The sequence below is a fragment of the Mytilus galloprovincialis genome, chromosome 2 (genome assembly GCF_965363235.1).
Source record: "Mytilus galloprovincialis chromosome 2, xbMytGall1.hap1.1, whole genome shotgun sequence".
NCBI lineage: Eukaryota > Metazoa > Mollusca > Bivalvia > Mytilida > Mytilidae > Mytilus > Mytilus galloprovincialis.
Window position 1 is genome coordinate 102,177,810 of NC_134839.1, and position 25,456 is coordinate 102,203,265.

At 32.9% G+C, this 25,456-nt stretch overlaps 1 protein-coding gene across 1 annotated transcript; it reads left to right on the forward strand.

Moving 5' to 3' along the window:
- The first annotated feature begins 8,728 nt into the window (after positions 1-8,728).
- LOC143065176 (uncharacterized) lies at positions 8,729-17,280 on the forward strand. The gene is made up of 5 exons (XM_076238589.1): positions 8,729-9,058; positions 11,165-11,259; positions 12,287-12,468; positions 13,763-13,854; positions 15,374-17,280. The coding sequence occupies exons 1-5, from the start codon at positions 8,802-8,804 to the stop codon at positions 17,232-17,234; spliced, it is 2,487 nt and encodes an 828-aa protein (XP_076094704.1). The 5' UTR covers positions 8,729-8,801; the 3' UTR covers positions 17,235-17,280.
- The last annotated feature ends 8,176 nt before the right edge of the window (positions 17,281-25,456 follow it).

Below are 25,456 nucleotides of genomic sequence, written 5' to 3' on the forward strand. Positions count from 1 at the left end.
CCCTATTTAATGAAAAAAAAAAAAAGTTGTGTGTGGACTGCAAATCTCATATTTTCTATTAAGGACTCATTTTTAGATTTTATAGATGAGAACGTGTGTGATTTGTGTGTAAAGATATACCGACATTTGTAAATAGTGTACATCGTTATATATATTCTATTGGTGATTGGATATTGTAATTCACTACTGTATGACATTCTATTGGTGAATAGTCTCGATCATCCAGCCGCTTTATTTTTCAAAGTAGAGCGTCTGGATGACAAGTGTTATAAAAATGGTAATTTATGACATTCGGAATAGTATCGGCTTTTTTAGCTTGTTGTTAAAGATAATGTCCAAGACGAATAACCAAGAAGTTGGTTATTGACTTCGGAAGAAATGACATAACGATAATATTATTGAAAAGTCCGAGTGTACCGATTGTTGTTTAAAGCTATTTATATATTTTTGTGACGACATACAATTCATGGAAAACACCATACAGCATGGCTTACATGGGCATGGAGGCGAAGGAAAAACCAGCACATCCAACATTGGTAAGATGTTATAACAACACACACTGTAACACAAATTGCAATGCAACCTGATACACCGAGTAGTTATATTCTTTCATGCATGTCCGTGCAAAGAAAATGAGTTTATAATTATACTATAAATGTCAAATTGTTATGTTGACTGGGACCACTCGAACAGTCGTATACGTTATAAATACATTTTGGGTTGATGTATAGTATCGTTAACTTTATAAATACTTGATGGAAAACTGCTTTGACGCCGAAATATCACCTTAATCCAAGATAAGTTTGTTGTATCTATCTAAATCTTGATATGTGTAAAAAAAAAAAGGGGGGGGGGGAGGTTAAATACAAAATCATGTACACATTCAAAGAAAAACAAAAAGTATCTAGAAGATGCCATTTTTTTTTTACATAGTACATTAAACGTTCAAAATGATTCATACATTCGATTTTCTGCAAAACAAAAGACAGTTAAACAATATATTCAGCATCAATGTCCATGAGGCATCAACCTGTGAACACAATGACATAAACTACCAAAAGTAGACATCATCATGATTAACAGTTCATCATGCAGACTAAAACAAAAATTGAATATAAAGTTGCCAAAAGCTCAATATTACACAAATAAGGAGATGCGGTATGAATACCCTCCCAAGTTCAAATGAATTGGTTGCATAGGCAATCATAGGCAACTGTATGGCCTTCAACAATGAGAAAAATGTATGCATGGTTTTGATAGAGAATACAAACAGGGAATGTGTTAAAGAGACACTGGGCAACCCGACCAAAAAGCAGTAAACAGTCTAATGCCACCAATGGGTAGGGTCTTCAACGCAGCAAGATAATCTTGCACCCTGAAGCGGGATTCAGCTTGCCCAAGGACAATAATTTATATCGTCAATATATTTCTATGATGGTTTTTTTTAAACAATTTGTTTTTCATATACATGCTATGCTGGTGACTTAAAATTGATATGATTTTAATATTTCCTTTCTTTTGTAGACAAACCAATGATGATTTATGGACACCGATTTTATGTGTAAAGTGTGAAGAATTAAAAAAAATTTGTAAAATATAGGATTTTTTTTTCATCATCATAAATATGCTTCAATTTCATAAGAACAAGATTCAAACTGAAAGATTTTTTTCTTTAATTACTGAAGCATCAATCAGTATAAATAGACCACAGTACCAAAAATGTTGGGTATACATTATTTTGACAGCCGCCACAAAGCGAAAAAAAAATATACACAGACGTATATTGATAAATGAAACAAATATCAAGAAACACATTGTTGTCAGATATGGTAGGTAAATTAGATTTGTAATAACAAATTAAAAATCATATGAACAATTAAACAGTTAGTTTTTACAGTTGAATTGTATCTCATTTTTATGTCTTGCCCGTTTATAGTTAGGGAGTTTTCTTAATATTGAAGGCAATGCAGTGATCACATTTGTGCATATCCATGTCATTTGAACTCTGCTGGGTTGTTGCTTCGTTAGCAATCATACAAATTTCTTTATTTTTATATAAAAGGTTCACAGGAGAAGTAATTGTTCTTGTGAAGCTGTCCTTTATTACATGATGGAAATTATAAGAGTTGGAGAAGTAAAATTCACTTTTGAGTTATTATCTTTTTTTACAAGTAACTATGCAGTATGAGATAAATCCCATTCCATCTTTTCCGTGTGCAGGATTCAAACATGCATTCAAAGAGTATTGTATTTCATGACTGACTGGTTAAGTTCTATATTTCTCCATGGACACGGGCTACACTTGCAAAGTGGTTTTGTGTGAAGGTTAGTTCCTAAGTATTTTCTTCCTAAAGGGATTAGTCGATTATTGGTGTAACAGCTAAGAAACATTTAGACTATTATGTCGTTTGCACTTTTAAGATCAGTTAATGTTGTAAATGAAAATTGAGTTGTCTCATTGTGTGATCTTGCTGATCTGCCAGTTATACTTGTTAAGGAAGTTTTTCTACATACTCAATCTTGTATTATTTGTATTAGATGTTTTTCTTTAAAAAGACGTAACTTGATGTGTGCTTTTTTGTAAGGTAAGTGCATCAGATATATAAAAAAGGACAGCATAAATTATTACAGGAATGTACAGAAATGAGAATAATGAGGCAAACTGGATATAAAAATAAAGAATAGAGACTAACGGTGACACAATATACTGATGGTTGGTTGCTTAACGTCCAGTAACAAATATTTCATGCATGTTTAGGACGATGTGATACAATACAAAGAATATAGAATAATGTTACTTTATAGTATGAAGATAAAGAGATGAAAGTGGACAGGTGTGCAATAATATATGAACAGTTCAATCATGGGTTGCTTTTTTTTATCGTCATGTGGTAAATAAAAGTATTGTTCAGGACGAACTTCAAAAGAAATTAACAATAAGTATAAAAAGGAGGTCCTAATTTAAGGCCCGTTCGGGATACAGGTTGGAGAAATTATGACTCACTAAAACATAAGGGTATATTGTATTTAAGCAGAAATATAGATTTAAGTATAACACTCCACCTACGGACCCCTTTTGAAGCGTGCAGAGAGCTTGGTATCCTCTATCCACGAACAGTTGCGGATCCAGAACATGTTATTAGGGAGGTGAACTACACTCACTCATGCCACAGTGTTTCCCTATATAATCAACCACATTTTCCTACGGAAAAAATGGGATAGATCCGCCTATGACGAGTGCTATAATATTCAGTTACACCGGGACGTACTTGGCCTCAGAATAAAAGGAGACAGGCGTTTGGGTGCCGCCGTCTGCGGTACCCAGGTAATGAGGGAACCAGGGGTGACACATCCAGACGAAAAGAAGTTATTAATGATCAAGTCTTAGATAAAAACCATGACAAAAAAAGAGTAAAACTTATATAAAACAATATCCGAAATCTGAATATATTTAAGTACGGCCAATTAAAGCCTAATTTTGACTCTATATCTTTATTACATATCTATAAATCACTCAGTTTCAGACACATTCACTTGTCTCAGAAAAAAATATTTCCTATATACATGTGTGTACCTTTATAAATAACACAACTAAGGTATATAGGAAAAAAAAGTCTGAGACCAGTGACTTTGGTTTCAGACCAGAACTCTGAGAACAGGAATACGTGTGAAATGTTTTTAAGCAGTTATATTTATTTGACTTCACGTTTGTATTAAAATTTCCCATCCGCAAGTTGGCCAACATAGAGTGAGCTACAAGAATATCATATACATGTACATTTCCTACTACGGTGACTGTTTACTGCTGGTTTTTTTTTAAATTATATTGGGGATAACGGAAGTGCTATATATAGATATGTTCTATATTTAATTATTTGTTACGCCCCCTATAAATATTTGACCAGTCCGGTTAATCACCCCAGACGCTATATCTAAATATGCGTCTGGGTAATCGAGACTAATTGGTGAAGGGATATATTGACTTCATACTGAAGGTGTGCCTATATTGGCAGAAAATATACAGATACAGATACATGGGTCCCTTTTCAAAAGTCTTCCAACTGTTTTCCTGATTTCGCTAGTTAATCTTTTATATTTTTGTTACGTTTATATGCTATAATAGACACTTTCCTTGGACGAGAACAAAAATATTTTTTTCTGAATTTTCCCCAGAATAAAGAAAAAAAAGTATAAATTTGACAACGCGCAGCAATATCGAAGTTAAAAAAATGTTACACTGGAAAAAATTTTCATTACCAATTTTCAATTTTACGTGACATCCTGGTTTAAAAATGAGTAAAGGAATTGTTCCTAAGAAATAACTACTATTTGTTCTATATATATATTTAAACGATCTCCCAGACCAGGTAGATTCTGATGCATACCTATTTGCAGATGACACCAAGATCTTCAGAATAATACTCTAGTTCAGGGAAGCAATGCGCATGTGCAAGATCGATCGTGATTTTGCGTTATCGACTAATTAGATACGAGATTTGATAAACTGGGGGCATTATCAGTTTATTGATTTACAAGATCGGCATCGTTATTACTGTAGTCATATGCATAATTTATTTTCACATGCTATGGCAAACGAAAATATATACAACATATGACAAATAAAAGGCAGCAGAGAACAGAAGTTACAGAGTATACAATAATATTATGACATTATATGTGATCTAATTTTCCAATTGGATGCATTTGAATAAATGCATAGTTTTACTGTCAGAGATTTAGAATAAATTATCTAACTTGTGCCGATTTGGCCAAGAATAGTAGAATAAATATAAAATTATATGCGCACAGATCTATACGTTGGACATGATAAAACAAAATGATATTCGTCTTCCAAAACATTCATATTGCAACATATACAAATTCTATTTTCTCTGTATTCAGAAAACGACCAACTTCAATATTTAATCTAAGTGTGCCGCTACGCAATTTTGTTAATATAGATACATTACAATGAAAATCTAAGTATCTTTCAAAACCAAATACTACTTTATATCGTTTATAAATACAAAGTTTGTTGCATTCTTCTAAAGCTGAAGATTCCACTGACATATTAAAACAGACTATTTTGACCGTTGTGTTAATCAATCTTAATTACAAAAGGAACGGTTAGATATATGTCACCTGACTTTGAATGTTACCTTCACGCAAAAATGGACAGATTCATGCTGTGATGTTCACTTAGCAGATCGTCTGTATATTCAAGAAGGTACAGGTGATATTTCATTACCATATCTGAGGAACTGATCTTAGGTCATAAAAATAAAAGTCAATCAACACCTAGGCCATATGGTATCATAACGTTTTACCTTAAACTATTAATCTCACCAGGCGACAGTTAGAGACAATTTATATACCCTTAATAATCGTAATCATGTTCTGACAGTTAGGTACCATTAAAATATATGTTCAAAATGCTAGCCCTGATTGCATGCGTGTATTTACATAAATGTTTTGTGCTTAATTCAAATGCATCGGATATTGACAATTTTTGAAAGGAGGGGGAGATGGGTCGTTCAGCATTTTATTTTGATATATTGTGAAGCATACATAATATTGTATACAGAACATCTAGTTAATTCCAATATATATATATATATATATAGTTTGGCATTTGATTACATACTTTTAATGCACAGTTCTGTCGTATATTTATTTTTGTGTCAGAAAATTCACGTTAGTAGGTAGAAAAATGATACTAAATGCGATTTTTTTTGTTATACTACAATTACTATAGAAAAAAGACCCCCCCCCCCCCCCTTAGACAAAAAGAAAACAATTATTGTCGTCTTCTCGAAAGCAAGGAGGTCTTTAAGATTTATGAGTGAAATAGCTGCCTACTTGGATCTTTTGACATACATCCTTCTTTTTGACAAGTTTCGCGAAAGCGATACTTAGCGATGCTAGGTTCCGTCGTCAGCATTCACGCCGACTAATTCAGCATTTAGGTTCAGTCTGTGGTTAAAGTTTTGTTTTACATCAAAATCGTTGTCAAACATAATGGAATTTTGGGAAATTGGGAGCTTCTTTCTGTCCAAAATACAGTATCCAGGGCAAAATTTTGTAAATATTTATTTTCATTTTTCCGTAGTTTACTACTAGATGGACTTCGTTTTTCCTGAACAGTTAATTTCATGTTTTGTCTGAAGTAAAGGTTTTCGTGCAGTCGTCAATAACCGTTTTGTTTAATCGTCCACTGAGTTGCAAGTTAAATGCATATTCATGCAGGTCAAGATCATGATAATGATGTATGAATGTTGAAACTATTTTGTTCTTCATTGCGCTGGACTTTCACTCGTGTGTTCAAAATGCAACAGTCAGAATAAAGACATTTATATATCTTATAAGTGGGTGCGGCTTTTTTGCTAAGATTTTAATTCCATATGACGATCTGTAGCTGTTTGATTTTATGGGAACTTTATATTTTTATTATGGTTTGAACAAGGAACGTATATACTGTACCAAGGTTTAACGGTTAGATTATTTATACAATATTGAAAACATAACATTTATGAAGCCATGATGTTTATTTTTTATTGAATACATCGCATAATATCATTCATTACGACTATGTGTTATGACCAGCAACAACTTTTCAAAAAGCTCCGTCTTACATGACAATCATATGGTTTAGATCGTTTATCTATATTCTCCCGAAAAAAGGCTAAAGAGAATAAATTATGTAGTGTCACCATTGTATGCTATACTGTTTTGGCAATTAATGCCATTACGCCAGCATGTTTCTGGAAATTATTCTCAATCAACAAAAAATTATATTTCTGCACATAAACTTCTTCAAAGTTTTTAACAGCTTCCAGGGACTTGAAAGACCTCGTTCCTTCTTTATCAAACATTTCGTTTTGGCTTTTTGCAAGTAGTAATTTCAATTTTCTTTTCCAATTTTCTCCAGTAATTTTTAAACACTATGTCCCGAAATTTTTCAAAATATTACTTATTTTACTTTATTACACATAAACATAAACAAACAAGAAACAGATGACACTCAACGACTTCACAGGTAAACGGGAAAGCGGCAGGCGTCCTAATAAACGCCTATTAAACACCGAATATTGATGTGTACCATATATGACTTTGCCCCCAGTTCAACCAAATCTCGTATATTCTCGCATAAGTTTTAATTAAACGCTTGACCCACTCAGAAATCTAGGTCGCGAACAAGCTTTCCCTGAACTACTGTATTAAAACCCAAAATGACAGACAAATTTTACAAGAAGATTTTAACAAGATGGATCCTGGAGTGACAAATGGCTACTAAAATTTCACCCGGAAAAATGTATACACATCGATCCTCGGCTTGATTTTACGTGCATCGTGATTTTCAAAGTCTTATTTTGCGTGCTCGTTTTTTTCAAATAAAATTCAAACACTTGGCAGGGATTGTCAAAAAATACTTTTTTAAAAGCCGTAAACCAATTATATCATAAATGTGTAACTATACTGAATCGGGAATATCAGGTAAAACAAAGAGTTAATATATACACTCAGTCACAAAAGGTTCAAATAAAAGTATTTATTTTTCGTGCAACGTTCTTTACAGAAATTATTTCACGTTCAACGTGAAATTATGTCTTATTTCACGTTTTTTTCGTGCAAGCACCCCCCTTTACCACCTTTGAAACTTTGAAACTTTTTATTTCTCAAGACCCCATCAGGGGTATGTGAATATAAACAATAATAACAAACAATAACATATATACAAAATAATGAGATCATAGAATGACATGGTTACATATTCAATGGTATACATAAAGTACATGATTTAAGGAATTTGCAGTGGAAGGCAAATCTAATTTATAACAGACAGAACAATTTTACAAAATTTGGCAAGTTTGACAATTAAATTGTAGTCATCAGAACAAAAAAGTTCACAATATTTTATAGCATTTGGCTTTTTATACACATTACAGGGCAAAAGCCTTTTTCTTTCATTTGAAAAAAAAGTACATTTAAATAGATAATGAAATTCATCACCAATTTCACATAAATTGCATAAATCACAAATGCGATCATCACGTTCAACACCCCAAAAACGACCTTGTTCTATTGGCAATTTATGGTTCATACATCTAAAATTACAATATGCCTTTCGAAGATCATATGGTAGATCAACAATATATCTTTCAAAATTATGAATGGTTTTGAAAATTCTATAATTTAAACATTTAGCTGAATCATAAACAGTAGTAACCCATGTTTGTTTGAACTGATCACAGAGACATTGTTTGACTAGATTTGATATGACTACATTTTTTGGTACACTCTGTGACAGCCAGTACTCTGAGAGACCACAATTATTAAGGGTTTTTTCAATACAAACAATCCATTTAGAATGGAAAAAATTCTTGATATGCATGTTATATAATAACTTGTACAAAGTAGCAGCAATTTTATCTTGCTTATTACAAATAATTCTTTTCCAGAATGCAACCATTCTACTTTTGATAAAAATATCAATAGGAAATCTTCCTAGTTCACCATACATGATACAATTTGGTGTACATTTCTTCAGACTTAGTATATATTTATAAAATTGCAGACAAAATGATTCTAGTACACCCTCATAATCAGGCCTATACACATCCTTGGCCTAAAAGACATCGTAAAAATAACGAGGAAAAAAAGGGAAACCAGTTGTACTTGATAGCCAATCAAAACTGACTCGTTATTTCGGTTTTATCTAGGTTTTTCATATCATTTCGCGTTCCGAAATTTAGCTGGTCCAGACGTCCATTTGCAGACCGGTTCCATCATTTACAGTCGAAATGCAGACTGCTGAAGCTGTGTGTTTGGACTGCTGTGTCTGTGGAAGGGAATCAAAAGAGATGCGATTGATTGGATCGAAAAGAACTATAAATTTGAGTGAATTGTTAGCAAAATACGGTGGTATTTCTAAGCAACAGGGAAAGATTTGTCGAAACTGTTTCACCAAACTAAAAACTGTTCATAAAAATGCTTCAAAGATCCGGCAACAGTGCTTGAACACCCAAGCAAAGACAAAACAATGCCATCAAGCGTTGCAGTATGTATAATGATAATGACCAGGTTTTAGATATATATTTGAAGGCTTTATAGACACGTACATGATATATTCCTCCTTACTTTGGAGCACCACCACAAGTAATGGTGTAAAGGACATTAGTTGATCCACAGGCTACAAAATGTATATATGGACACTATTTTCTTCCTATGGACACTATATTCTTCCAATTGCCAATATTTTTATACTAATGACAGAATGTCTAGTGCCTGTGGCTGATCACAGTACAAAATTATATCATGAATATATTCAATATATACATCTACAGTACATGTAAAATACAATCGGTATCTGGTTCCTTTGCGCTCAATACACTTTCGCACCCTACTGCACAACTTCGCACCTCGCATGTTCCAACCCTTCATGTTCTGACCCAATTTTAAATCAGATTCCTGTTGAATAATAAGAAAATCATGATTGTTGTTTTTAATTGCTTTGACATAAATACTGCACATATTTAGCTTGAGGGGGGATTAGGAGGGGTCCTGATCCCGAAATCCTGGGCTTAAAAATACGAAATCTCAAGGTCCGGAATTTAAATAAATTTAAATCCTGACATCCTGAAATTAGAAAAAAGAAATCCCGGATCCTGAAAGGGTCAATCCCGAAATCCTGAGCTTAAAAACACCCGATCCTGGAGTCCCGATAAAGGTCCTATCCCCCCTCTAGCTTGGTATGAGTAAAACATTGTTTTTAACAGTTTGGCCCCTTTGATCTGAAATAAAAAAACAAAAAAATATAGAAAACACTAGCCAAAACATGATTAAAATCTATTCAACACAAAAAAAAAAAAACATTGACATAATCTCACTTTATTTTAAAACAAGAATTATTTTTTTTAACAATACACTAGATCCAAAACATCATGAACATGATTAAGATTTATTCAACACAATAAAACGTTGTCTCAGTTTATTTTGAGACAATTACAACAAATATACTTATAGGAATACACTTGCCAAAACTTGATTACAAAGTTATTAAACACAAAAACACTAAAAATTGGGTGCAAACATGATTTGGCGCGAATGGACCCTGTTTCAATACAATCACGAGCTCACCTCCAAATAAAAAAGTGTACATATACTGGGGCTATTATATTATACTGTTAGTATACTATAATAATCCCAGCTATATATATATACAAATAACATGAATAAGGGACCAAAGTACATGAAAGCCAAAAGACAACTTTCGAGTTCAATGCATTTCCGTCAAAAACTTTAGTGAACATCATTCAATGTTTAGAGGCATCATCACTTCCTTTCCAATGTTGAGTGATTGGTTCGAAAACTATGATGCTATATTACACGAATTATTTGGCAAATTGAATTCTCATAATTGACAAACAGCACTGCTGTCATTACATGCATTAGGGAATTGTGATTAAGTACCTACAGAACAAAAATATTTGTAATTTATCTTACACAATAATGATCACCAAGACATTTGATGAACGTTAATAGTGCAGGGATACAGGCGATCCCCTCTATCTGGTAAATGACATCATAAAGGTGTGCATGATTGATGAGTTTTTTCCAGTAAAGGACAAACTGGAAATAGGTCTACAGGGACAAATTTGGATTGGATAGTATCCGATAACCAACTGATCATACTGTTAAATTGGGATATTAAGGGGGGGGGGTCTGATCCTGGATCCTGCTTATTGTTTAGTGAGAATCCCATATCCCCCATATCCCACTACTCGTTGCCATAATGGCACATGTGATTTCCTGTGTCCCACAAGACTTTACTGAATCATGACTGGAGAGGGCCCGCTCTTGGCTTAGGTCAGTCAGGACTGTCCAAAGGATAGAAATGTCAATGAAATTGAATTTTTAATTCAAATGTACATCACTACATGTCTAAAATTTCAACCCCATTTGTCTCGATAAGTAGCATATGACCTACAGTAGATTATTTATAACATTTATTTGAAATACAAAGGTGAAAAAATTACTGTGGGATCAAAACTGTATCAGATGCCCTGAAGATGTATTTACAGCTACATGTATATACATATTTTGTAAATAAGAACAATTAATTAACAAAGTCTATAATAACAAAAAGTTTTGCTTTTTTTTCCAGAGCATTATTGACCAATGTAAATGAAGACTCCATTAAGGATGGTAAAGAAATTTATGTTCAAGTCCAAGCTACAGAACTGGCAATATTTAAAGAAGGTATATACATATGATCTGCTTTTTACAGCTTTTTATATAGATTTGTATAAACTGATCTCTTTACAGTGTATTTCTTGTTATTTGAATGCAAAATTGCAAAACACTTTAAAGTTGACCTTATCCCTATTCTCTAATACGATTTCTCCCCTTATTTTGTAAAAGCAAATAGTTTTCAAAGTGTACATGTTATTATTCCCAATGCAACAAAGTTGTAACTTGGGTATGATGTGTTAAACCAATCAGCCCATCAGTTCTGTTCATGCATCGTGACTCCTCTGAAACCACACAACTGAAATACCTAAAATTTTAGACATACATACTAGTGTGTAAATGTGAATATCAACATGAAATTATGATAATTTTTTATTAGAGTTATGCCCCTTTGGACTTAGAATTTTGACTTAAATATACTATTGCAACAGATTGTCAGTGCACCCGGAAAAAACACAGAGTTTCATGAAACTTTATAGTGTGGATGTGCATATCTACATGTACATGAAATTTTTATCAATTGACTTTTGTATCAGTTTAAATATGAGTCTTTGAACTTAGAAATCTTGTGTAAGATTTTGTTTGCACAGTACATATGTACAATGTGGGAGCAATGTGTATGTGAGAATGCTCACATAGGTTCTTTAGATCAGTGACATATAGAACATAAAATATGTGAAAGCTGCAGTGTTATGCCACCAGTTGGCCTTATTTTGTACAAGCTTTCACTGTTTTTCTCAATGGTGAAATGAAATTTCAATTTTGTCACATATAAATGGTTCAGGAGTTCTGCCTATTGAAAATAATGGAATTCATTTTCCCAAAGTTGTAGTTTCTGTAATGACCTGAATGTAGTTGGAATTAAAGATATTTGAAAAGATATTTGATAACTAAAATTCGATTGAGATTTACTGAGTAATTGTTGAACATTAAGAATGTGTCTCTGAGAATACTTCATTAAGTTGTTGAGACTAGTTATTTCTCCAGGTTATTACCTTATTATATTCTTATTCCCAAGTTTTATTTTCTTTTACAGAGAATCTAATGCCTGAAGAACTGATCTATAAGCCAGTTACTATTGATATGAAAGAAAAAATAAAATATTTGGAGATGGAAGTTCTACAGTTGAAATCTGACCTCCAGTACTTAAGGGAACTCCATAAAACTAACATACGCATAATGACCAATACCTGCTTAGAGAACATGCAAAAAGTTATGGTAAGACATAAACAAAATATTTATCTATGAATTACTTCACAATTATTTTTGACTTAATTGATTTATTTATATTCTCCTTATCCTGAAGATTTTAAAACTTATTGCTGCTACTGGAAAATAAAAGAAAAAATTGATTCTGACCTGATACTTTTCTTTAGCTTTATAAACAAATCCAATTAAATATGGAGTGCACAATCGTCACCACAATTAAAATTCACTTATTTTTAGAATGATAACATACACATTCACCTCTAAAATATCTTTTAAAAATGATTTTATTTTATCTTCATATTGTCTTATTTTTATGACCTCGCAACGAAGTTGTCGGTGCCATATTGTTTCACCCTTGTCTGTAATTCCTTAATTCCGTCATTCCGCAACAAACCATTATACAGAGTTTTTTTCTAAACGCCTTCAGATATTGGGCTGATTTTTGGTATGTGAGTTAACCATGATGAGTTACAGATCAAGTTTTAAGTTACTTCCTGTCCGCTAATTTTTGCCGAAACTACAGGCTTTAGACTGATAATTTGTTTAAAATCACAGTTATACAGACTTTTTTTTCTAAACGCTTTCAGATATTGGGATGATTTTTGGCATATGAGTTAACCAAGATGAGTTCCAGATCAAGTTTAAGTTTTGTTCCGCTCAGCTAATTTTGTCCGAAATTATGGGCTATGGACTTTGATAAATTGTTAAAATTCACAGTTATACGGTCTTTTTTTCTAAACGCTCTCAGATATTGGGCTGATTTTTGGTATGTGAGTTATTCATGATGAGTTACAGATCAAGTTTAAGTTTCATTCCACTCTGCTGATTTTTCCCAAAATTAAGGATTTACAACTTTGAAAATTGTTGAAAATCACATTTTTCTATACGCCTCCAGATTTTGAGCTGATTTTTGAAACAGAGACTACCATCATGTTTGTGTCCACATGTGTTATTGAAATTGCAGATTTTTCAACTTTTTGAGACAGGGCCATTCGTGTCACTTTGACACATCTAGTTCTGCTATTTTGATTGGCAAAAGCATTTCAAAAGTTATCAAAGTTCCAAATATTATTTCACATGCTCTCCAAGACAACAGTGAATCAATTTTAAGAGACAACAAATGAACCTTTATTTATAAAAGCATACAAAAGTAGATAAACAAAGGTATCTTTTTGTAAATTTATATGGTTGAGTGTGAATTTGAAGCCCTTCATACAAATGATCATTTGTAAATGTCTTTGCATCCGAAAAAAAGTACAAAAAGAAATTCTTAATTAATACAGTTTTTCTTACTTTTTTTCAGAATAAAGTGTCAGGAATAACAGCAAATGAGTTGCAACATGAAGATATATTGGATGATACAGAAATATCTATCAATAAACCATTCTCATCCAGGTTGGTATACTTAATGTGAATAACCTAGAGTGCAAATTTAAAATTGACTCCTTTTTTTCTGATTTTAATTCATTTTTGTGCCCCTCCTCCTGTAGCAGAGTGGGTATTGAGTGACATTTTTGCCTGTCCATCCCGTACATCCCTTAAATTGGTTCATGTTCGCCTACTTTACTGATCATAAGTTATGCTATAAATATAAAAATTTCTGTTCTGTATCTTTAGTTTGCCTCTACCACATGTTATGTACACAATGCTTATTACCACAAAACGCAGATCAAGTGTGAAATTGAGTGGAGTCTATTTTTTTGTTCCTCAGTTATGCCCCTTTATAAACGGAAAATTTGTTATTCCTGTTCTCTCATTGGATCAATTTTTTTTAATTGTAAGCAGAATACTTGAAAGATAAATGTGCAACAAAAATGAAGTTAAGGGGTAAAGATGAGGGTCAGGTGTAAAACCCTTTTCATTTTGTAGTACACACAAATTGGAAACTGCCGACATCATACTGATTTTTATCATTTTTAGGTTTTACCCTTGTCCGTCTAAATGTACGTATTTACATATGTTCTCTAACTTTAGTTTGCCTCAACTAAATGTTATGAAACTTATACACAATGCTCATTACCACAAAACACAGATCCAGTTTGAATTATGGTGGTGTCACTTTTACCGTTCTAGAGTTATGATCCTTTTCAAAACGAAAAATTGCTGAATTTATTGTTTCTGTTCTCTGACTTAAGTTTGCCTCAACATAATGTTATAATGAAAAGTATTCTGTAAATTCAGAAATTATTGCGTGCGTTTATAACTGCGATTTTGTCATTTTGGACTAAAATTTGATTTAAATTTTTGCAATATTATGAAAAATCTTGTTCAGTTTATATAAAAAATGTCTAAATGCAAGTTTAAACTATTGAGATTATAACTCTGTCACATTTTTCGCAATGATAAGAACATCGCAATAATTTCTGAATTTACAGTACACAATGCCTATTACCACAAAACTCATATCCATTTAAAAATTAGGTTGCATCCAGTGGTTGATCTAAAGGGGGGGGGGGGGGTTCCAGGGGTTGGAACCCCCTTTTTTTTGGACGATCAATGCATTTGAATGGGGACATGTAGTTGGAACCCCAAATTTGTACTGGGTTAGGAACCCCCCTTTTTAAAATGGCTGGATCTGCCCCTGGCATCAGTTTTACAGTTCTTGAGTTATTATTTAGTAGATAGATATAGGTACATGTATGTCCATTTATAATTGTAGGGATAATTTCTTACTATCTAACTCTAATAAATAAACAACAGCTTTGCAGTTTGACGTTTACTAGTTACTAAGCAAAGATAAGGAGACATCGCCGTGTGACGTCGACCTTAGATACAATGTGACTTCTGATACGTGGCTGTCCATGGTCTTCTCGACAATAATGTTGTATACACATCATCTGTGTCCCAAGGACACATTCCACATTTATTTTGTATTGAAATATGTGCAATTTTGGATCATCTTATATAATTTCAGAATGAAAGGCTGTTCTTCAAATGCTATGGATCACCTATACTGTAAAGACATTAATATAAAAGTAGAGCCAGAATCTGACATTGATGATACTCCAAACCATTCCCTTCCTACTGATTACATTGATCAATTTCAAAACTCACCTGTCACATTAAACACAATTAAAACAGAACAACAGCGTCCTTCTTCAGGTCTCAATATCAGTAATATAAGAACTATATCAGGAGAAATAAGCGATGATGTTATAGAATACAGTACAACTATGACTCCTAAGAGCAAAAGCATTATTAATGTAAAGAGAAAAAGAACAAGTGCAGATGAAGAAAATGATAAGGACAAGGAAGTAAAGAGCTTGAAGTTAGATAACATTGACCATCCGAACATTATTAAGGAAAAAACATCAATGGTCAGTCTGGACACAAGTGTCACCAAACCTTTTGTTGTAGTAGGAGAACATTATAAACAGATAACTCAAAACACTTCCCAGCAGTTACAAAACATATTAAATTTGAGCCATTTGAATATGAAAAAAGAAAATATAGCAATAAATGAAAATATGATGACACACAAACCTATCATATTTCCTGTGATTATTCAAAAAGCCCTCCCTGCCGGGTCACAGATTTTAAGAAATGAGTTGTTAAAAAAGGATGTCATCATTAGAGGTTCTCCATTGAAAACTGAAAATATGAATATGAAAAACCAAGTTGTATTTAATGTTAACAGCAGTCCAAATAAAGAACAAACAGAAAAGGGTAGCTATTCAGCTTCATTTCAAGTTAAATACCACAAGATTTGTCCAAAACCTAGCAAAGATGTTGATGTTTCCAAACTACCAGAATGTGGTAACGATGGAATGGAAGTCAAAGCAGAAGAAACAAAAAATTATTATCCAAGACCACAGCTACCTATACCCAATAAATCACAAATCTGCTATGTATGTGGAAAATTTATAGAGAAAAGAGATTCAATGACATCTCACCTCAAAACCCATAGTGAGAAAATGTATAAATGTAATATTTGTGACAGAGCCTTTGTTAGAAAGAATCACATGCTGGAACATCTAAATACTCATTCAAGAGTAAAACCATATGTTTGTCATTTGTGTGGGAAAGAAATAAGATTTGAATCATCATTTATTAAGCATATGAAAATTCATAAAGGGGACAAAAGACATTCTTGTGATGATTGTGGAAAACGATTTATGGACAAAAGTTCATTGTTAAATCACATACGAAAATGGCATGATTCAAACAATGGGCAAAATAAAAAACAAAGAACTTTTACATGTAAAACCTCTGGCTGTGGTAAAAAATATCTAGACATTTGTGAGTTAAGAAAACACCAACTGGAACATCCTTCTGAGAAACATGAAACTGAACCTAATGTATGCCCAGACTGTAATGAAAGATTTGACAATGCAGAAGCTTGTGAGAAACATATCCCTGTTCATCTTGAAAATCTTCCATATGGCTGTGGAACATGTGGGAAATCATTCTCTAAAACTGTTCATCTTCAGACTCACATGGCAGTTCATACTAAAAAAAGTAGATTTCGTTGTTCAACATGTAGTTTGGTTTTCTTCTCTGGAAAATCTTTTACTGAACATGTTAAAACTCATAAAGATACCGTAAACATGTGTGATGACTGTGGCCAGTCATTTCCTGATGTTAGAACACTAGAGGATCATATACCTGAACATAGTCGTGAAGATTTATTGTATGGGTGTGGATTTTGTGATAAAGGCTTCAGTAAACCATCTCATCTGAAATATCACATGAAAAAACATGAATTTGATGAAGAAGATGGTCTTAGCTTGATGAAAGAATGTAGGAATGTGGACAACCAAACAATGAAAGGTTAAATTGTGTTGTTTTTTTAAAAGTTAATAGAAAGAATTTGTTCAATTATTCTTGTGTTCTCTTTTAACTTTTCTTTATATGAGTTCCTACTATACCTATTCATACTGTACCATAAGTAAAGGACAGGTTGTATAAACATCAATGATATGATCCAATTGCACAAATAGCCAAACGAAACAAGACTTTAACAAAATAGAGATTCATTTGAGCTGAACTTATAATGGAAACAACATAACATAAGAACAAACTGTAAAACTCATAATATTGGTAAGAGGAACAAAAACAGATAACATAAAAACAGTAGAAATAAAGCATCGAAATAAAAGTACTCACAATTACTAAAAGTTATAAAAAAATAAATCGTGCTTTCCAGACTAAAGTATCAATCAGTACACATTAAATTTATTTTGTGTAAAGACATAAAAACAGTTTGCATAATGCATCAGCTTGTGCTATGCGAAAGAATAGACTAACAGTATTGACAAGATGCCATTAGGATAATGAGTTATCATAACTGTTCATATATAGCAATACATATTTAGTGATGATCACGATGATAAGTTTTTCAAAAAATGTAAGTACCAATAAAAGAAATTGTTAAAGATGTGTTAAATTGATAACCCTTAGGAATAATTTTATTCAAAGGATCAATAATCTCACATGGGTCATATCTAAATGTACTGGCTTTATAAACAATGTGCTAGTAAAAATAAGAATGCTATGTACTGCTTTTGATAAAAATTCTATACACAGTGCTGTATTAGCATTAATTTCAATGCATGATGAACATACACGATCATATATGTGATCTTTACCTTTATGTGCATAAACATTAATAACTTATGAGTGCTATTATCTGATGTTGATCTCTTTGTAATTGATTTGAGCACACAAGAGAAGTCATTTTCCTCAAAGAAATCATGCTAGCTCTGTAACTACTTTCACATATAAAGACTACTAGCAAAGTTCCCCTTCAAAATGATTCAGAAGTAAGAAGTTCCATTCTTCAGTTTTTAATCAAAAGGAACAGTCAACTCTAGGTGAACGAGATATCTTCTCTGAAACTGATTTGTCTGTTATAACCTTGCATGCCAAGTGAGGAAAACTGCATAGATATAGTTGACATTTTGGAATAGTGTAACCATAATAGATATACTTTCTCATAAAACAAAACCATTAAGAAATGACTTAACACAACTAACAACAAGGTTCATGACTTGGAACAGGCTGATAACTGAAGAAGGGTTAAAAATAAATATTATTAATATTTTCCTCTTAAATATCAGTCAGTGAATTAAAGTTAACACAAAGGAATATGGAAATAAAAAAACTACAGAAAAATCTGAGTTCTATTAATAGTTTATTTGTATTAAAATGTTGTTCTGTATATATATAAAAAGAATATAACACACATAGAAACAAAACTGAAAAGAACAAAATTAGTAAATTAATTAACTAAAGATTGATACAAAAAAGGTAAAAACAAAAAAATACTAAACTCTGAGAAAATTCAAAACGGAAAGTCCTTATTCAAATGTCAAAATCAAAGGACAAAACACATCAAACAAATGGACAACAACTGTCATATTCCTGACTTGGTACAGGCACTTTCAAATGTAGAAAATGGTGGATTTGATTCTTTGTCCCCTAAAACAAAAAATACACAAAGTACAGATCTGAGAGTACTCTCAGTTTCTGACAGCTAGTTCAAATCCAATTATAACTAAGGAGAAAATGTGTATCTAAGCTGAGACTGGTATAACGCAGTTAGTGTTGTTGAACTCTAAGATCCAAGACGAAAATATCAATCAGTACACATCCAACATCATCGAATGGATTTAGTTGAAAGACGTCATTACCAATCAGAGAAAAACATTACCTTGTGCAATGCCAATCTATAGATATAGCAGAGGCGGATTTAGGGGGGGGGGGGGCAGGGGGCTCGGCCCCCCCTTTTTGGGAAAAAATTGGTTGCTTATATAGGGAATCATTGAAGCGTGACTTGAGCGGGCCCCCTCTTAGGTCAGTCAGTGGGCCCCCACTTATGTAAATTTCTGGATCCGCCACTGTATAGGTCCGTTAATAAGATACTAAAAGCAATGTGTCTACTATATTTGTATTATGGAATGCATGAACGATGCTTCACATGCCCTTCTGGAAGGATCCAACTGACCTTGATCTGATTGGCATGGTTTGTTGTCAATTATAAGATTTCATAAGTCTATCCGCTATCATGTAGGTACAATAAACTATAGATCAACATATTTGGGTTTTGCAAAGGTTATGTGAAACTTCATTTGACGTTTACCTCATTTGAATTGGTGCACTGGACAATGGTTATGATCAACTCAGCAATGGGTCGACTATAATTAGTGTATGGAATGATTGTAATATTTAATGTTAAAATGTCCGTCTTGCAGGGTAATCTTAACGTATTTTTAAATTATTTAGTGATGTTTTCGTGGTTTGGTTCGTTTTTCATATACTTCAAAGACTAAAATAACTATTTGGTGTATGTTGTATTTGTTCCTCGCAAGGATGGACACGATTACTGGCAAATGCATTACGGTCCGATTACTGCCGATTACATTCTTCACAATTACGAAGAAAAGAAAGAAAGAAATTTTAAAACAATTAAAAACCAATTCTTCAGAGAACAATTGAAGGTCTCTCCACCTCGATAATAAAAATGAAATTTAAAAAACGATGTTAGAAAATGTCACTCCTTGTTGATGTAATGTGGTAAATCAAACTGATATAAAAAAAAATAAGATTAATAGGTTTGTACAGAAGACTTTAAAATTGTTTTATAATGAACAAGAAAGAATTTTAAGCAAAGGTCAAAATCTAGAACGTCAAATAGACCTTTGACCTTGACCTAAATTTTGAGCTCATAGGTCAGTGATCTCAAATCAAAAGACCCCAGGCCAATCACTTGTATGGTTGTGGAGAAATACCGATTTCAAATATAAAAGGGGAGGAAACTGCTATAAGGGTTGACCAAAACACTTCGACTTAAATGGGTTGAAGTTGCGCCTTCTTGTAAACAGTTATTTGGAAAACACATCATATCATTAACTGGTACGGTTTCTTTTGATAAAAGATAACAAGCAAATTCCAAATTTAGAACTTGACCTTGACCTCAAATTCCGCCAAATGGACCATGACTCCATATCAAAAGACTAGGCCTCTACGACTTATAATGTGTGAATTTATCCAACATATTGCCTATCTAAAATTATTAAAGGGAAATAACTCCCATAAGATGTCATCCGAACACTCCAGTCAAAATTAACCAAATCATACTTAAGAGTAGAAGAACAGGTTGGTGAACACAGTTTGTTAAAATCTTTTACGGTTTGAAATAGAGCGATAACAATAAACATACGTGTTCAGTCACATAGCGTGAGTTTTGAAACCCCCATTACTGTACAACATCATTTGCCAAAAATCCATTCGATATGTTGTAAAACAAAAAAAGCATCTCAGACGCTAGTAGGAAAAAAAAATCAGAAGGAAAACAAAAGGTCTTTCCATGAAAAGTAGAAACACCTTATTATGTTGCTCAACGTATTTATAGTCATTGTTCATCTTAAATTGACTGCATTTCCATTCAAGGCCAGGTTCATTGGTCCGTTTTTGTATCAAGCAATACGTTAGCTGTATAGATCTGTACATGCTAGTCGGATAGTGTTCTCTTCAGTGGCCTTTAACTAATTTCATGTTTCTTTGGTCTCAGTTAAATTGTTGTATTAATGCTTTTCAATAGCACTATAGCCTATAGTAAAGGCAATATATCAACTATAATTGGTGTGTTGGACAATTTTAAGGTGAAAATGGATTATGCGATACATGTAGTTATTCTTTTATTAAACACACAATTCATAATACTAGTAACAAGTAAAGCAGATCTTGGTTGACATCCACACAAAAAAAAAACTAATTTTCCCAATTGATATGATATTCCCGTGCTTGCATTTCCTATCATGATTTTATTGATAGCTTTGCTGCTCACAAGGAAGCTATTAAACCAAGAATTCCAAATGGTGAAGTTGAAATCATCCCTTCGTAAATTTTACGGACGCCATCACGAGTTGGTTTACCGTTATGGAATAATCGTTTCACAAATGATATCGGATATGTTCCTTACGTCGTAACTTCAATCCGCTTCCCTTTTCATGAATGTGACCTACCGAATTAGACTATTTACCGGATTTGTTATTACATAAGCAACACGACGGGTGCCACATGTGGAGCAGGATCTGCTTACCTTCCGGAGCACCTGAGATCACCCCTAGTTTTTGGTGGGGTTCGTGTTGCTTATTCTTTAGTTTTCTATGTTGTGTTGTGTAGTGTGTACTATTGTTTGTCTGTTTGTATTTTTCATTTTTAGCAGAAAACTCTAGCCGTATTTGGCACAACCTTTTTCAACTTTTGATCCTCAGAGCTGTACAACTTTGTAACTTTTTTTGACTTTCGAACAATTATATCTGGGCGTCACTGGTAAGTCTTGTGTGGACGAGACGCGGTTTTGACGTCTTGAATTTTAAATCTGATGCTTTTTGTTATCTATTATTCATGTTTTTCTTTACCAAATACGTTCTCCTATTTATTTGTATTGAAGTCCTGTATTTTAATGTTATATTTAACAATGCCATCAAAGTGCGAGGTTTGGCATGCCACAAAACCAGGTTCAACCCACCATTTTTTTCTTTAAAAATGTCCTGTACCAAGTCAGGAAAATGGCCATTGTTATATCATAGTTCTGTGTGTGTAACATTTTTACGTCGTGTTTCCGTTGTGTCGTTTGTTTTCTCCTATATTTGAGTGTGAATTCACATTACTATAAGACGTGTCACGGTACTTTTCTATCCTAAATTCATGTATTTGGTTTTGATTTTATATTGGTTATTCTCATCGGATTTTGTCTAATGCTTAGTCCGTTGCTATGTGTGTTACATTTGAATGTTGTGTCGTTGTTCTCCTGTTATATTTAATGCGTTTCCCTCAGTTTTAGTTTGTTTCCCCGATTTTGTTTTTTGTCCATAGATTTACGATTTTTGAACAGCGGTATACTACTGTTGCCTTTTTTAAGCCATGGCGTTGTCAGTTTATTTTTGATTTATGAGTTTGACTGTCCCTTTGGTATCTTTCGTCCCTCTTTTGAAATAAAGTGAAATAAAGGCAACATTAGTATACCGCTGTTCAAAATTCATAAATCGATTGAGAAAAAACCCAAATCAGGGTAACAAACTAAAACTGAGGGAAACGCATCAAATATATGAGAAGAACTACGACACAACAGAAACCCGAAATTATAATTTAAATCTCTGAACATCATATATAAGCAACACTTTTTATACGACCGCAAAAATTGAATTTTTTTTGGTCGTATATTGGTATCACGTTGGTATAAATATAATGAAATTTGATTTATTTAAAAGGGGACATAGGTGAACTAGATAAGGAGCATCTATTTAGTTATATTTGGTGAAAACTGAATAATTCATTTCATAAATAGTCATTAGGTGAATTAGATAAGGAGCATCTATTTAGTTATATTTGGTGAAAACTGAATAATTCATTTCATAAATAGTCATTATCGTAATAATATTCCGAATCTAATAGAGGTATATAATCTCATGTGAGACGGGGACAAGTACTGCTAACAAACTAGCACACATATGATAAGAATGTGTTGGGGTTCACATGAGAAGATTGAATGCTTGATTGTCCATAGCTTTACCGCACGATAAAAGTTATTAAACAAGTAAATTCAATCTACAATTCCCTATACTAGTATGCGGACAAATCATGTACACAGTCCTCTTGTATCTTTATCTCATATTTTGAATCTTGCTTTCTTCAAATTTTCGGTATTTATATAGCAATCATACTATGGTTACGCTTCCGATTTTTGAACTAAAAAGGCGAAAAGATTTTAAGGTAGACAATGTTATTTTGTGCATGGGCAGTTCTTATCGAGAAAAAAAAAACATGGACAATTCACCTTTATGGGGACAATCGACGGAGGAATTGGCATATTCGCATTTATAGTTAAGGGTATGTACAATCCTACAATCCTATTATATTTGTTATCATCATGATAAGACAAAATGGCCGCTATGAAAATTCGCAAAGTACCTGAAATTTTGCCACATGACGATATACATGCGTAGATAGATTAATTTGTGATATAACCTCGGTCCAATTTATTTTCATGTTTAGGAATTTATTATCCCAGGCATATAATGCCGTTAGTTTTCTCGTTTGAATTGTTTAACATTGTCTTGTCGGGGCCTTTTATAGCTGACTATGCGGTATGGGCTTTGCTCATTGTTGAAGGCCGTACGGTGACCTAAAGTTGTTAATGTCAGTGTCATTTTGGTCTTTTTGGATAGTTGTCTCATTGGCAATCATACCACACCTTCTTTTTTTATATAGATTACCGGAGCCGTATTTGGCAAAACGTTTTGGAATTTTGGATCCTCAATGCTCTTCAACTTTGTACTTGTTTGACTTTATAAATATTTTGATATGAGCGTCACTGATGAGTCTTATGTAGACGAAACGCGCGTCTGGCGTACTAAATTATAATCCTGGTACCTTTGATAACTATTGAAGACAGAGGCATGGTCATATGAAATATCAGTGAAACCTGAAATCATGATTACTCCGTCTCTGTCAAGTAATCTCAATAGGGCACTTGTACATACTTTGATAACTTGTTAAAGTATATTTATGATCCACATGGAAATAACAAAGATAGACTTACAAAAACGAAATGATGTTATGACATCAACTTCTCCAATCACTACATCACTTGCTCAAGTATATTGATGGGAAAAAGGGAGTTGGCTTCACAGTTTCAAAATAATTCACTTTTCAAAACACCAGCATACATTAATAGGAGATTAATAAAGGAATCAAAAGAGCAAAAAAAATATATAGGTCACTGTGCTTGTTTTCGAGATATTAACCATTGAAATTTTGGCGGGAAAATGTTCTCTTTTGACTTTTCATAGCTTTATCATTGTCAAGTTTAAGTCCTCAAAAACTATTAAAAAATAATTAAAATTTTATAAGACTTTAACAGACAGCTTATCATTATACATGTAAAAGAATTATAAATAGAAAAATGGGGGTCACTTGACAAAATTTGTTAAGGCATTCAAATGGATAAAACCAGAGGATTCCGAAAATCTTACCAAAATTCCAAAACATGACAAGCGAGCTTCCTTAAATACTCTTGACAATTCCTCATCTGAATGCATATATAATGTTGAGAAAACCAAACACTTCAATTTGAATTTGGGGTCAAGTGAACTTTATCTAGAAAAATGACTGATTTGCTACGATTTCGAGTATTCAGTTATTTAATTTATATTATTGCGATGTGTCCGAATGTTGAAGTTTTAAGATGGTTATTTCCTAGTGGATCGTTTCAAAATACTTTTACAAATATTGTTTCTTTTTCAGTCAATTGTTTCTATAGCAATCCATTCAATACTAAATGCATACATGTAAGTAAGCCCTTCTTTTTTTATATTTCATAAGAATATATCGTCAATTTTTCTTTATTTAGTAGCATTTGTTAATTTGTTCAGTGTCTAGTTTTGTCTCTCTTCAACTTAAAATAATCATTTTCTATATTCATCAACCAGATTTGACATTCGTTTGGACGTTTCACTTTTTTTATGTCTGTTTTAAACTTTTGTTCATGCAGTGATTCAGTGACATGCATCACTTCAAATATATAAAAATAAGAATATGTAACATGCTTTCATATTTTCCTTTAGTTTTAAGCTTAGCTAATCAACAATTACAAAACAAACCAATCTAATTAAAAACCGATCTCTCATCGCTCCTGTTTCTGATATGTCGCGTGGGAGATCTAACGAAACCGGCTTTGAGGTCACATGTGAGTGAACTAAAAGTCATGAATTTATAAAGATATGCAAATGAGTTGACGACCTATTAATAAGCCAATCAAAAAAGTTTATGAATTATTATGACTGACGATTTCGTCGTAAATAAAATGAGTTACATCCCTTTGCCTTACGTTAAACTTCCAAGATCGTGGAAGACTCAATTTCATTGGTCGAAAAAGACACACCTACGAGGTCACTCACATGTGACCTCAAAGCGGGTTTCGTTAGATCTCCCACGCGACATATCAGAAACAGGAGCGATGAGAGATCGGTTTTTAATTAGATTGAAAACA

Excerpts from the sequence above, each read along its gene's own strand:
- LOC143065176 (XM_076238589.1), top strand. The coding sequence starts at position 8,802 with ATGCAGACTGCTGAAGCTGTGTGTTTGGACTGCTGTGTCTGTGGAAGG. Across the intron at positions 9,059-11,164 it reads CAATGCCATCAAGCGTTGCA|AGCATTATTGACCAATGTAA; the intron begins GTATGTATAATG and ends TTTTTTTTCCAG. Across the intron at positions 12,469-13,762 it reads AGAACATGCAAAAAGTTATG|AATAAAGTGTCAGGAATAAC; the intron begins GTAAGACATAAA and ends ACTTTTTTTCAG.